The 15,007-nt window shown below is 26.4% G+C and overlaps 2 protein-coding genes across 2 annotated transcripts; both read right to left on the bottom strand.

The window, feature by feature from the left end:
• Positions 1-256: 256 nt before the first annotated feature.
• LOC107918063 (50S ribosomal protein L35, chloroplastic) lies at positions 257-2,922 on the bottom strand. Its single transcript, XM_016847568.2, has 3 exons — positions 2,480-2,922; positions 2,184-2,300; positions 257-488 (listed from the first exon to the last, which is right to left on the bottom strand). The coding sequence occupies exons 1-3, from the start codon at positions 2,765-2,767 to the stop codon at positions 411-413; spliced, it is 483 nt and encodes a 160-aa protein (XP_016703057.1). The 5' UTR covers positions 2,768-2,922; the 3' UTR covers positions 257-410.
• A 1,914-nt stretch (positions 2,923-4,836) lies between these two features.
• On the bottom strand, positions 4,837-14,320 carry LOC107918071 (heptahelical transmembrane protein 2). The gene is made up of 4 exons (XM_016847578.2): positions 13,827-14,320; positions 13,658-13,750; positions 13,488-13,563; positions 4,837-5,717 (listed from the first exon to the last, which is right to left on the bottom strand). Exons 1-4 carry the CDS (start codon positions 14,078-14,080, stop codon positions 5,052-5,054), a joined length of 1,089 nt encoding a protein of 362 aa, XP_016703067.1. The 5' UTR covers positions 14,081-14,320; the 3' UTR covers positions 4,837-5,051.
• Positions 14,321-15,007: the final 687 nt, after the last annotated feature.

Consider the following 15,007-nt stretch of genomic DNA (forward strand, 5'->3'; position numbering starts at 1 on the left):
AATTGAGTCTTAGTTTTCTTTTTTTCTTATCAAATCAAATTTGATCCCGTTTGAATTCGGATTACTTTTTTTTCTTCTTTTCTTGACTGAGTCGAATGGTTTACTCTCCTATCTATCTTATTATTTGCAAATGATTGAGAAGTTTAAAAACAGTTTAGTCTAGATGTTCTGAGCCTATTTCAACACCCAAAGCATCCAGCATAGGAGTTCAGATCATGTAATGTTACCTGTGATGTCTAAACTGGAATGAAACGAGTGCCAAAATGATCGAAATAAATAAAACTCAACTAGGAATTTTATCAATGGCCACTAAGTGCACCACAGATTAAAGCAATAAACACAACTTTCTCTAACATAATTGTGAGAAACCACAAGAAAGCAACATAAATAACTCATCACATGGCAACTCTTCACTTGGCATTTCTATTTACTTTGAGATACGGCAAGGCGCCAATCACGTTATCATAGTCACTCCGACTAACATCGTGCTGCAGACGGAAATTGACACAAATACACCATAAGCAACGTTTAAACTTATGCATCAAATAAAAGAATTTCATTTGAGATTATATCAGCAACTTGAACAGTCAGTTTGACCAAATATTGGTAATGGATCAATTTCTATTATATTCCAAGCAGCTTGATTAAAAGAAACACCAAATGGAAAATTCATGACCCTAAACTGGGCATCTGAAGTAAGCCTCTAGGTTTAAGAAATTCTCAATATTAGTCAAATAAATTTTCAATATATTTCACTATGACCTGACTTTGTTCATATGTTGAGGTTTGTTTATGCTCAGAGAAGAAAGAAAGAGAGATTTAATTTACAATATCTTACAAGATCTGCAACCTAGATGTTTTTATCTGAGTTACAGAAGGAAATACAAACAGATCATGCCTGAAGCTATGAACTATTAAACTAAGCATTTAGACAGAACAAAGCTCTCGTCATGATAATGATAGATATTAGCTGTACTCAATTTGCATTTTTTATGAATAGTCTAAGTTTGTTTAACATGAACGCTTTCCAGTTTCTTCCTCTCATCCACCACGCGTACCATACAATGGGTAAGATAACGACACTATGATTTCACCAAGAAATACAGTAACTGAAAATAGAAAAATTCGATTTAAGATATTTGGTTCAACATCTCCAACTCTAATCTTTATATGACTTCCTACGAAGAAAAAACAAATCATGGTATCAACTGATAGCAACTGAGCATTTAAGCAAGCCTTTTCACTTCTGGTGGTGCAGCATGTTACTTTCAAATACCCTTTGATAAATTATATACCACTTTTTCACTCTGCCAACTTATCAGAAAAACAAGTTTAATCTGCATTGAATCCTACCATACTCACCAAACTAAGGTAACAAAAAAAAAATCATGATTCCACCCATCAAAACCTCCTAAAGACCAACCTGACTTTGCTATACCCCAACAAGAACATAGGCTCATTATTTCTAATATAGATTTTCTCTAAGAGACATTTGACTCTTTTCTTGATACGAGATGAAAAATGGACCTAGGATGGCAGACAGCATATAGCCTAAATGGGGTAGCAATTAAAACAATTATTCCTTCAGGAATATTTGCTCTCTCTGGATAACTTAGAAACTAAAAGAAAGTAATTTGAAGCCTGTCTGATTGAAAATCTTGAAATGCCAAGGCAGAGCTCATCTACATATCCAAACCACACTGGTAAACTGTATTAGAGCCAAGAGACAGAATAGCAGGACTAAATTCCTATTCAAGTTGGGGAAACCAGAAGAAGGGGAAGATCCACCAAAACTTGGGAGATTTTTTTTTTTTAGAAAAAAGTGAGCCTCATTCTAAGACTTTCAAAAGTAAAAACAATAATTATTCAGTTTCCTTAACGAATTTTCTCATTGCAATGTCTTATTGGCTTTCTTACATCCCACCAACCACTCCTTGCAGTTTAAGTTTTATTTGTTTGACACAAGATAACAGTCATGATAAGGAGCTTGGAATTAAGAAATTAAAAGTATAAGCTACAAATCCATATCCCACAGTTGCTTATCCCTTCTATGCAAGAACCAAAACGCAGCATTAATTTGGAGGAATTAGCAGTCAGGCTATCTAAAAGATAAAAGGATTTTAATAATTATTAATAATAATAACAAAGTAGAATCTGAGGCGAAAAGGGGAAAAAAGACTGACCATTTTGGAGAGGCGCAATTTACGCTTGGTGTTCTTCTTAGCCAACAAATGCTGCTTCCCAGCTCTCCTTCTTACTATTTTCCCTCGTCCTGTCACCCGGAATCGCTTTGCTGAAGCCTAATAAACCATATATATGACAACATGGTATCCATTAGAAAAGCAAAGCAAATAACTAAATCTATTCATAAAATTTTTTAAATTTGCTGAATTCTAAAAATGTGGATTCTTTTGGCACAAGTTTTCCTGGATATGGCAACCAAATTCACTGGAAGCAAAGAGAAGAAAGAGAGAAGTACCTTGTGGGTTTTCATTTTGTAGCCTTTAGCCGCAAAGACAGTGGGGGATTGGAGTGTTTGGGGGGCAGGGGCGAAAGCGGGAAGGGCCTGGGAAGCAAAGGAAGGAAAAGCAGAGATGGTTTGAGAGGAACTGAGTTTCAAGGCTTTGCCCACCTTGTTGAATTGGAGGAGTTGGAGCGAGCCACGAGGAAGTCGAGTGGATGAGAAGGGATGGGGATGGGGATGAGGATGAGGATGGGGAATGGGTAAAGTAAGAGAAAGAGTGGTTAAATTGAGAGAAGAAGCCATTGAGGAAGAATGAAATGAATGTGTTGAAGCTAAGGATGTTATTATTGTATGTGGGAAAGTAGTAGATTAGGATAGAACCGCAGAAAACTGCCGTCTCAGACGTTGCGTCCTCATGGATTGCCATGCTGCTGCGGAATATTCGCCATTTGTTTGTGGCCTTAGTTCTTTTGAATTTATTTCCTAATATGTAATAAGAAAATTTGGTTAACAGCTTGGGTACATTTTGATTAACAGCTAATTAAGCATGTTTAGAAAAAAGAAATCATGATAATACAAATAAAATGAATTAATGATATCAACCACCAATCTCAAATAAATCTATTTTCTTACTTCATCACTTCAAACAATCAATACAAACTTTTATATTCCCTCTATACTTTCAATTAAAGTTCTAAATTTGGAAATGGAAACAAAGAAAAGATGTTTTTTTTTTGTTAATATATAATTTATGCTCTAAATTTGCTCAAAAATATTTAATTGGTATCTAAATTTTTTTGAGTTTAGTTGATACTTGAACTTGCATTTTATCACCCATATTAATATCTCTACACTAACACTATTAGTTTATACTAATGTAGTACTGATGTTCAATCCAATGGTGAATGGTGACAGCCTCAGTATACCATGTACTGAAAAAAATAAAAAAAATAAAACTTTAAAAATATATTAATTAATGAAAAGTATATTTTTTTATATCAATGATGAACGTGGATAAATTGTTGTCCTGACACATTTGAATTTGGACAATCATATATTTAAATTCATTTTAGATGTATTTTTAGTAAGTTTATACGTTTTTTATTTATAAAATAACAAGTTATTTATATTATTATAAAATTAAATATATATAATTTTAAAAAAATAAAAATATAAAACAAAGTTTTTACTTCTACAAGGTTGTCTAAATTCAAATGCATTTGATGTTTTCTTATTTATTGTGATGTATTCATTTATGGCGACTTATTTATCCTTCATTTGTAAACTTTTTTTAGTACATTTTATTTGTAAACTTTATAATTATCTTTTTATCTAATATTTATATTATATATAAATGGATAATGTATAAAAATTGTCACTTAACTATTAAGTTTGCTCTATATTTAATTTTTTAATGTTTTTAAATTTTATCAATTTGATTTTAAATTTAAAAAAATCATCAAATTTAGCCTTTAATATTATAAAATTTATCATTTTAGTCATAATTATTAAAAAATATTTTAAAATTTTAAAACTTTGAAAAGTAAATATAAAAATATTTTTAAAATTTTTTGTACTCAAAATGACTTTCAATAATATCTTTCACATTGTTCTTTGGCTCATTCAATTAATGTAGTTGGAATTATTAAATGTCATGGCCTCGATATCAATCTCTCTATAGTGCTTGAACTATAAATGATTAAGGCATGAAAACACTAAAGCCTGAAACTAGTACTATTTTTTCTCAAAAATAATGTTGTCAGAGTTGATATCTTCAATCCCACCATTTTTCTCAATTTATAAATTTGTTAATTTTAAACTTCTGTCTAAGTTTAATTAGGCATTTTAATTAACTGTTCTTGAATTTATAATATTTTAGGGTGAAAAACCTTAAGTTCACTTTGATTTTTTTCATTAACATTTTTTTTAGCCATGTTTCACCTATTTTTTAATATGTCAGACGGCACTCGAAGAGACGACTCTACTGCTTGTGTATGGAATAATAAATTCAAGCCAAAGAGACAACCCTTATATTAATTATTAATGTCTATTTGATTTTAAATTCAATTTTTTTTTTTAGTTTGAGATCGGATCTATCTTGAGCTCAGGATTGGATCAATTTTAAACTTACCTCATTACAGGTTTGAGGTCAAATTTGTATCAGATTTAATTATTTGGGATTGAATTAACTTAGACTCATATATTTTTGGACACAAACTTTTTCAAGTTCAAATTTTCTCAAAATCGAATCATTACCATCTTTGCTTGTTGTACTGTTTTTGGACTAAGTTTTCTCAAAATATAATTTTTGATAAATATAAGTCAGCACAAGGTAAATTTAATTTTAAGGAGTAACATAAGACAACATCATTTCTGTTTTTAGAATTTCCATCTATAAAAGTGTATAACTTAGCCTAAAAGCTATGGATGGAAAATCAATGGGCAATCAAATATAATTTTGGAGGTCACCAATGCCAGTTTGTTAAGGAAAATGTTGTTGGAAGTGATAGAATTTAATAAGCCAAAAACTGGGAGAACTAGGAAATCCCCCTGATCATCAAAACATTGTTTACCTAACAGTATAATGCTAATACGCACAGGTTGCAGATTCCCGACGAAAATCCATAATCACAAGGGTAGCAACACAATGAGCAAGTGCCGCGAGAACAACAGACACATGAAAGATCTGGTGGCTGTGCCCTGCAATATCAAATGCACCAGGCTTCCACCGCTCCGGTATTCTGCTGGTATAAACCGCAGCGCCTGCAGCGTATAGGAACGCCATCACGAGCTCATAACCGAGAGATACAAATATATGCGGATGGCCCCAGTGCAAAGAAACTGCATGTGCAGCTGGGATCACCCCTGAGAAGCCCATTGCAAGGAACAAGGAAGCTCGAAAAGATCGGAAACGGGATGCTGAGAGAGTTGGTGATAACAGAGTGATGATGGCAAGCACTCCGAGCACCGATATGGAAGTAAGATAGAAAAAGCATGAATACGGATGGCAGAAGAAAGCGTAGTACACGGGAGCAAAGAAGGAGCAGACTATCATGAGAGAGATGCCTGCATAGTCTAGGCGCCAGAAGAAGAGGCTAAAGCGTCTGGAGTGGCAAGCAAAGAGGTGTGAGACCGAGCTGCAAACCAAGCACCCCATTGCACCAGACAAGAAAACAAACCAGGGCCACTTTGGAATTGCGTTATACCCGTCTTTCTTCAAGTCCAACTGAGGAATGTGCCTCAACTCTGAACCCTGCAAACCAAACATCAAATTCAAAGTCATACTGCATTTCAGTTCCTTCCCATGATTTACTGCTCCTACTAAAATGGAAGTGGGAAATGCACATTGAAGAAAACATTGAAATTTACAGTATTTGATGCAAAATTTCTCTGTTGACAGAGATCACATCATCTGAATTGTTAATTTACATCCAAAGGCGGACAGTTTAAAGGCCCTGTAGGGCCTTGCCCCCTCAAAATTTTGGGAAATCATGATTTTTCTTCTTGAAATTTTTAGAAAATTTTCCGTAAACTTTTGAAAATTCTCATTTTATTTTAAAAATCTTAATTAAGCTCACTTAAAATATTTAAAAGTTCTCATTAATCTCAAAAAAAAATTAAAAATTCTAATTGAACCCCCCAATTTTTTCAAAAAGAAAACTCATTTTTTTTAAATTTTACTGAACCCCTCAAAAATTAGTCCCAATATCTGCCACTGATTACATATCAAAGGACAGCAGATATATATACCGAGGCCTAGGTTATTCGGGATATCAAGCATGTTAATATGCAGTCACAAATGACTGAATCACTTCACCAGTCACCATTACTTTTGATTTTTCAAAAGTTAGTTTGAGTATGAAATTATAAATCTATCGTTGGTTTATAAATTATAAATATGATTTATATATTAAATTTTATAAATAATTTGTATTAATTAATTACTTAAAAATATTTAAGATTTTATATTTTATATATCATAATATTAATAATGAGTTAGTTAAAAAAAAGAGTTACTATAAATTTTTTATTATATTTATTTTATAATTTAAATATTGTTTAATACAAAAAAAATAGCATGACGTCATGATGATAATGATAACAAAGACACGAGAAAGTAAACATTACATTTGAGTCACTTATTTAATTACTTATAAATTTTTATTAATTTACAATAATTTTAGTTTTGTATGGTTTTAATATCTAAAATATGATTTATATATTCATTTTACAAACAATTTACAAGAGTCAATTTATAATTTATATATTATAAATATTACTAAATTTAAATATCATCTAAATTAATTTATATTTACTTTATATAATCATATCTAAAATGAATATTTTAACTTTTAAATATTTTTATTACAACCCCATACACATGATCTTAAACCATATATTTTAACATCTTTGAAAAACAATGATAAAATAATATTTAATCCTCCAGCCAAAATGTTTCAAGCTTTGTGAGTCCTTGGCTTTCCAGCGTATTGATTAGAAGAAGATTATTTGGGATGTCAAATTACACATTTGACTATGATAGGATTTTCTTAATCCAGTTTAACTTTATTCAAATTATTATTTATTAAATAATTTTTTTATTTAATTTTAATTATAAATATATTAATTTAAGATAATATTGGTTACAAATAAATTTTAACAAATATACTTTATTTAATTCTTTTAGTCCACTAATTATCATTTTGTTTTAAAATTTTAGGTTTGAAATATATATATATATATATGATCGAGGCATCATATGAAATATATAATTTAGACATTAGACAACTTAAAAGTGTTATTGATTTAGGTTCTGACGTATGTAATGAGATTTAATTGTAGGAATAATAATTTTTTTAGCCTTCCAACTTTATAAAAAAATTACTTTAGTTCTTATTTTTTTTTAACCTTTGAATTTGTTTTTTTTTATTAAACCATTCCAAAATAGATGGAAAAATTAAAGTTTGTAACTTTGCTCATGTGAATTTCCATGTGGACGACATATCATTTAATTAATTTTAAAATTTAAAAATATTAAAAAATATTTTATTATAATTTTAATTATTTTTTATTTTTTTAAATATTTCTTATAATCTTTTTGAATTTTTAAAATTTTTAAAAAATTAATGTCGACGTGTCATCTACGTGTATATCACCTTAGCAAAGTTAACTTTTCCATCAATTTTGGATGACTTAATAAGAAAAATACAAGTTTAAGAGTTAAAAAATGTAAAAAATTAAATGGAAAGCTAAAATAATTTTTTTTATAAAGTTAAAGAATCAAATAAATCATTATGCCTTAACTGTATACTATTCAAAATATTTTCCAATAGTATTATCTATCTAGAAATTTTAATTGGAATAAATCTAAATTATCACTTCAGAACGGCATCATCAACTTTATAAACCTATTTACTAAAAATTTATTAGTATACCTTTTTGCATTCATTTTAAAATTAAAAAGTTTACACAGCAATTTAATTTTGAACATCTTTTAATGAAATTAACACTAAAGGGCCTTTAAAGTCATTTAACATTTTTAAATAATCAATTAAGTGGTTATACTTTTTTTTATTCAATTGAGTCCTTGAACGTTAAAATTTTAATCAATTAAACTCTTTAACCGTTAAAGAATAATTGAAGCCGTTTTGAAGGGTTATTTTCGCTATAAGGCATGCCAGAATTATGCCACATGATGAAATATGATATTTTATATTTAAAATTATTAAAAAAATCATAAAACAATAAAAATCATAAAAGTTATATAAAATATTTAAAAAGTACAAAATATAGAAAAGTAAAAAAAATTATAAAAAGATATAGAAAATTATAAAAAAAATATATAAATAACTAAAAATTATATTAAATACTAAAAATTTAAAAAATTTAAAATTATTAAAATAAAATTTAAAAATTATATAATTATAAAAAGAAATGAATTAAAAAAGAAATAAAAATTGTAAAAATTATGGAAAAATTTAAAAGTATATAAAATTATTAAAATATTACAAATTAATAAAATTTACAATATATTATGAAAAGCATAACAATTATAAAAAAAATTAAAAATATATGAAACAAAATTGTAAGAACCACTTTTTTTATTTATTTGAAAACTAACTAACATTTTATCCCCGAAGGTAGTTGTTATGCTTGTTTATCGTGGATCTCTCCAAAGTTTGCACTCCCTTTATTTTTCGCCGATGATAATAGAATGTTTTGAGATGCAAACTAAAGTAGGGAATAGGTTGAGAAGGCAAGTCACAACGAAAGAAGCATATAAATTTTTTATAATTTTTATATAATTTTTGTATTTCATATTTTTTTCTATATCCTTACAATATTTTCAATAATTATCTACATTTATAAATATTTTTTATATTTTTATTTTTCATAATTTATTTAATATTTTGTCATTTTAATAAATTTTTAATATTTTTTGCAATTTTAATAATTTTATAATTTATATAATTTTTGTCATTTATATTCATTTTTATATTTTTTTCCACTTTATATATATTTATAATTGTTAGTTTTTAATATAAAATGTTAAATTGTGTCATGTGACACAATCCTAGCGTACAACATGGTAAAAATAACCCATAAAAATGGTTGTCTTTACTCTTTAATGGTCAAAGGGGCTTATTAAATAAAATTTTATCGCTCAATGATTCAATTAAATAGAAAAAAAATGTAAATGTTCAATTGATTTTTTGAAAAAAATCAACTCTTTAGGTTAAAATTTAAAAGTAAAATTGATACTTTAGATTTTTAAAGTAATACTTTAAATTTTTTTTCAATAGGGATATTTAATAATTTAAACACTATTATAAGTGAGGCTTTGTATTCAAGTTTAAGTTCCACTAGATGCATCGATGTTTGTGTAAGTTTTAATCTAAAATTTTTTATTATCAATTTATTCGCTTATGCATGTATTAGTTTAATTTTAGTTGTAATTATAGATATATGTGAATTACAATTATAATTCCGTTTGCTTATAGTGTTACTTAAGTCTAATTATAATTATACTGGTTACTTGTCATTGCGGATTGTATTTTAATCTCAAATAAGTGATTTAAATGTTATTTTCCTTTTAAAAAATGAAATTTTATTTTAATTTTTTATGAAAATTAAATATATCTAAGAGCCAATGAGTAACGGCACTGAAATTCTCGAAGAAGCAAAGTTTAGGAGTATTTCGAGAAGTCATCAACTACAGATTCTTCAATCGCTAACACCCATGCGTTTCATTTCCCCGACCAATGGAATCAATCCGTTTACTTTTTGCAGCAATATAATATTTACAATTTGTTAAAATTAGTTAAAAGTTATATTTTTAAATATATATTATTTAATATTACTCCTAAGATGTAATTTTTTTTGAATTATAAAAAAATCTTACAAATATTAATTTGGATTAAAAGTTAATTTAGTCCTAAAATTTACGTGGTTATCACTTTAATTCTAAATTCCTTTTTATCAAATACCTAAAGTTGCGAAACGTTAAGGAGTTAACAAAGTGTCATGTGAAAAAATTATTACATAAAACAATTTAAAAAAATAAAAATGGAAAATCTTAAAATAGAAAAAAATCTCACAAATTTTTAAAATATTAAAAAAGTTTAAAAATTATAAAAAGATATCCTGAAAACTATAATAGGATATTTTTTAAAATGCATAAAATTCAAAAAATAGAGAAAAAATTCAAAAAGACGTAATTTTTTTCAAAAAAAAAGAAGAAAAAAAATCAGCAAAAAGTTTCAAAAGAATTAACAATCAGTGGAGAAGGTTGGTTGTTAGATTTTTTTTTTTTAGCAAAATGAGGTTCACAAAACGTAAAAAACAAAATCACTGATGATGTCAAGAGAATCTCTAGTCTAGTCAATTTTCAAGGTTAGCACCTCTATACTATTATTAAAATATTATTGAATTTGGAGTAACCAAGTAGTATTTTTAATTTAGTACAAGATCATGAGTCAAAAATTTACCCGTAATGACTTATTTGAATTTTTAATTTTATAAAAAATTATTCTAGTTTTTCATATTATTCTTTTTTCTCATTTAACTTTTTTAACTAGTATCATCTCAAAATAAATAAAAAATTGATGCTTGTTGACATGCACTTAAAAATAATTAAAAATATTTTTTTATATTTTTATACTTATTTAACAATTTTAAATATTTTAAAATTTATTGAATTTTTAAAATTTTTAACATTTTAAAAAAATTAACTTTTTTAAAAAATTAACTAATTGCTAACATGACAATCCATGTGAATGTCACATCAACAAAGTTAACAAACGTTAATTTTTTATTCATTTTAAAATAATTTGACAAATAACGCAAATTTAAGAGTTAAAAAACATAAAAAAATAAACGTTGGGTTAAAATGATTTTTTTAAGTTAGAAAGTCAAATAAATTATTATGCCTAAAAGGCATGTAACAATAAAAATTAAATGTGACTTTAGTTGAAATGACAAAGTTGAGAGAAGGAAGATTTTGAGTTTTTAAGTTGAAATATCATAATATGCACATATTTTGCTACAGTGTAAAAAAATACACTCAAAATTATATTTATTGCTTTATAAAAATATTGAACTTTTAATAATTTTATAAGTGAGTTGGACCTAGTTGAAAGTGGTACCAAATAACTGAAAATTTTGAATAAAATGCATAATAATTTATTTGATCCCTAAACTTTATAAAAAAGTTATTTTAACCCTCCATTTAATTTTTTTGCCTCTTTTAGCCTTGAAACTTACAAAAGTTAATATTTATTAACTTTGCTGACATGGCATCAACCTATATGTGGAAGCATCAACAATTAATAAAATTTTAAAATATATTTAAAAAATAATATTTATATTTTTTAATACTTTTTATAATTTTTTAAAATTTTTAAAATTAATTAATTGCTTAATGGTATCCACGTGTATGTTAACTTTTCAATTTATTTTTGGGTGATTTAACAAACAATGTAAGAGCTAAAAAAGGTGAAAAATTAAATGAGCGGCTAAAATGATTTTTTTTTTGTAAAATTAAAGGGCCAAATAAATTATTATACATAAAAATGTATAGATAATTATTAAAGAAAATACATAAAAATAAATTTAAGTCAAAATAATAAAAAATAAAGATATTTTATTATTTTAATTTCAAAAATAATTACTCACCAAAAGCTATTAATTTTCTCAATACTCCCATTTGAAAAATAACAAAGCATAAAAATCCGTTTGATACTTTAATTTATTATTTTCAGAAAATATGTTATCACCTAATAAATTTAATATATAAATCTAAAAACTATATTGAACTTTTTATCTGATATGTAAAGTTATTAGAGAGACTTTAATTTTTATAATTTTATATGTGAATTTCGTTTCGTTTTGATTTAATTTTTATAAATTATTAACATAATTATTTATATAACACTATTTTAAGTTTACATGTTGTATTTACAAATAATTGTATTTATCAAATATGAAAATAAATTAATATATTTTTAGATCACTATAATTAATGTATTTATTTTTTAAATGTTCACAATTAAATTAAAATTAATGTCTCATGTATGTATTTGAACTGCAACCAAAACTTCATGTATATAATTGCATAAAATTAAAATTAGTGTATTAAATTACACATTGAATCAAAGTTTTGAGATTGATATTTAAATTAATTATTGTAAAGTAAGTATTGCAATATAATATAAATCTATATTTATTTATATTTATTATATATATTGAATAATTATTTGTAGTGGTAGCTATTTGTTAAATTTTTAAAGGATTAAATACTCACATTATTTTTTATTATTCTAAATCTGATTTTTTTAATAATATTTTTAGTTATATTTATAAAATAATAATTAGAATAAAAAAAGGAAATAGTAGAAAAACAGAAGTAACTAAACTAATAGTTTTCTAGAGTTTTTGTTAGAAGAGTGAAACTAAAATGAGCGGTTAATAAGAGATACTTCTTTTTAAGAAATTAAATTACTAATATAACCTTATCAATTTAGGGATAAATTTTAATTTAATGTGTAATTTTATATTTAAAATTTAGTTTTGTATTATTTTATTTATTAAATTTTGATTTGATCTAATTCTCACAAGTTATTAATATAATTATTGATATACCATTATTTTATGTTTATATATTTCATACACAAATAATTACATTTTATTCAATATAAAATAAATTGATGTATTTTTTTTCAAACGTTAATGATTGAAAAAATTTAAAATTTAAAACTTTATATATACATTTGAATTATAATGAAAGTTTCATATATATATATAATTACATAAAATTAAAATTCATATATCAAAATACATATTAAATCAAAATTTATTTATAATTTTAAAAATTATTCTTATAAATATATATTATAAATGAATAACTATTCTGCCCACTTTAAATACAACAAACTCAAGACAAATAAATATTCATTTTTATTAATTTATTAATCTTAAAGACTCCTGACATAAATTTAGATTTGATTGTGTAGTTTTACTAGTGGATAAAAAAATAAATCATTGTTTTTATAATTAAATTGGAATTCTATATACTTTTATAATTATATAAAATTGGTATCATTCATTCTAAACTTAATTAAGTGTAAATAGATGATAAATTTTGGTTGTTATAATGTGAGTGATTGAACTTAGCATGTGATGTCAACTTTATAAAATTAACAGAAAGTTAAATTTTTGGTTATAAAAATAATATTATTTAACAAAGAACTGTGTGTTTTTCACCGACCGATAGAAAGAATGACATGGTGTGACCCAGTAATCTTTTAATTCAGGATATTATCTCTGACCGTAATCCACTAACGCATCTAAACAAAACTAGCTGTCACGTCATGCCATTTCCCTTCCAAAACTCCCAATTTTTCTTTTAGCATTAACGAATTTATTTTTGTTAATTTAATTATAGATGAACAACATTTTTCAAAATATGAAAAAAAAAACAGAGAAAGTTTGAAATGCTAGATAAAGAAAATGAAAAAGAACTGACCTGGAAGATGCTATGCTTGTTATCAGAGGCGTTTACATCATTCATCATCATCATCAACGGTCCTGATACTTGAGCTCTGGAAACATCCAACGCAAAAGATTAGGCTTCTTTCTCTTGCATTAAAATCCATAAAACCCAGAAAAATTTGAAAATGACAATCAGGTCCTTACTTGGAAAAACTGGTGATCAAACTTCCATCTCCAAAATCCTCCATGGAACTGAACACCGTTAATCCAACGAATATTAAAAACCCTGCCAAATGCCTACAAAAATAATACATAATCATCAAAAAAAAAATGAAGCCAATGAAATCTTTGAAATTCGGATCGAGTCCCTTACGTCCAGATATTTATCGTTTCGTTGTGCAATGAGAAAACGCTTAATAAAATGTCCTTCAATGGCCATTCGCATCGGTAATAATTCAAGATGAACTCGTTATCTTTCAAATAATCCGGTAACTCTTCGTACCTCAACAATTTCCTCTTAAATCTTTGCTTCTTCATCTTATCTCCTTCACCTGACTCAAATCGATCTAGTTGCTTATAATCATTCTTCACCGTCGCAACTTTTCGATGACGACGATGACTTTTCATGCTACTTGGAAGCTACACCCTAACGCCTCGCCGGAGAAACGCCTCCGGGTTTTTTACCGGCGAAGAAATCTGAACCTTTTTTTTTTCTTTTTTCTTTCTCTTTTTCTCTCTGGGAGATTGATATTTTAGGCCTTTCTGCTACAATTCTGTTAACCTGTACATATAGCGAAAACCAGAGAAAATTCAATATCTTATTTTTATTAAAAATTTGTGTGTGCTTACGTGGCACTAATCTATTTGAGAACCAATTATTTTTAAAGCACTTTTTGATGAATAAGCATAGGTTGTAGGTGTAGTCTGACTGTATCTGATTATCGCCTCCCCAAGTTTTTATTTAATTACTGTATAGAAAAGCAATTTCGTTGAAACTGTTTTTTGTTTCATTTATTTTAATTTGCAAAAAGAAATAGAGGTTCAGAATATCAAATTCAAAAATAGCTATACATTACTTGGGTAGGAAATTTGACTAATCCTTGCCCATGTTGACACGTGTAAGTTAAATCTTCTTTCACGCGACCGATTCCTTTTTTCTTTGGTTTGTTGATCTAAGTGGTTGTATATTTTTGTTTTGGTGTGATGGTTCTTTTACTAGAATATATCATATTATTTTTATTATATCTTCATAACTTGTTAACTTTGCAACTTTGCATCTCCGAAAAGAATTCGAGTAAGAATCGTGTAATGATTAAGTAATCTCAACATCTAAAAGACCATCGATGTTAGAGCGTTTAATGATGAAGGTAATTTTAATTGTAATTACTATACAAAATTTCAATATCTAATGTATACAAATAAAGCTTAATAGTTGTGGATGTTGAGTTGCTTTGTATTAATATTTTTGTTGTTTGTTAACCTAACCCTAATAAATGTTGTAGTAGGAGCTTGACACCCTCGAATATTAAGAGTATTTAAAATTTCACCATTTAT

Source organism: Gossypium hirsutum, chromosome A08, assembly GCF_007990345.1.
Source record: "Gossypium hirsutum isolate 1008001.06 chromosome A08, Gossypium_hirsutum_v2.1, whole genome shotgun sequence".
Lineage (NCBI taxonomy): Eukaryota > Viridiplantae > Streptophyta > Magnoliopsida > Malvales > Malvaceae > Gossypium > Gossypium hirsutum.

Excerpts from the sequence above, each read along its gene's own strand:
- LOC107918063 (XM_016847568.2), bottom strand. The coding sequence starts at position 2,767 with ATGGCTTCTTCTCTCAATTTAACCACTCTTTCTCTTACTTTACCCATT. Across the intron at positions 2,301-2,479 it reads ACAAAATGAAAACCCACAAG|GCTTCAGCAAAGCGATTCCG; the intron begins GTACTTCTCTCT and ends ATGGTTTATTAG. Across the intron at positions 489-2,183 it reads AATTGCGCCTCTCCAAAATG|CACGATGTTAGTCGGAGTGA; the intron begins GTCAGTCTTTTT and ends TTCCGTCTGCAG.
- LOC107918071 (XM_016847578.2), bottom strand. The coding sequence starts at position 14,080 with ATGAAAAGTCATCGTCGTCATCGAAAAGTTGCGACGGTGAAGAATGAT. Across the intron at positions 13,564-13,657 it reads TTGATCACCAGTTTTTCCAA|AGCTCAAGTATCAGGACCGT; the intron begins GTAAGGACCTGA and ends GGATGTTTCCAG. Across the intron at positions 5,718-13,487 it reads ACAAGCATAGCATCTTCCAG|GGTTCAGAGTTGAGGCACAT; the intron begins GTCAGTTCTTTT and ends TTTGGTTTGCAG.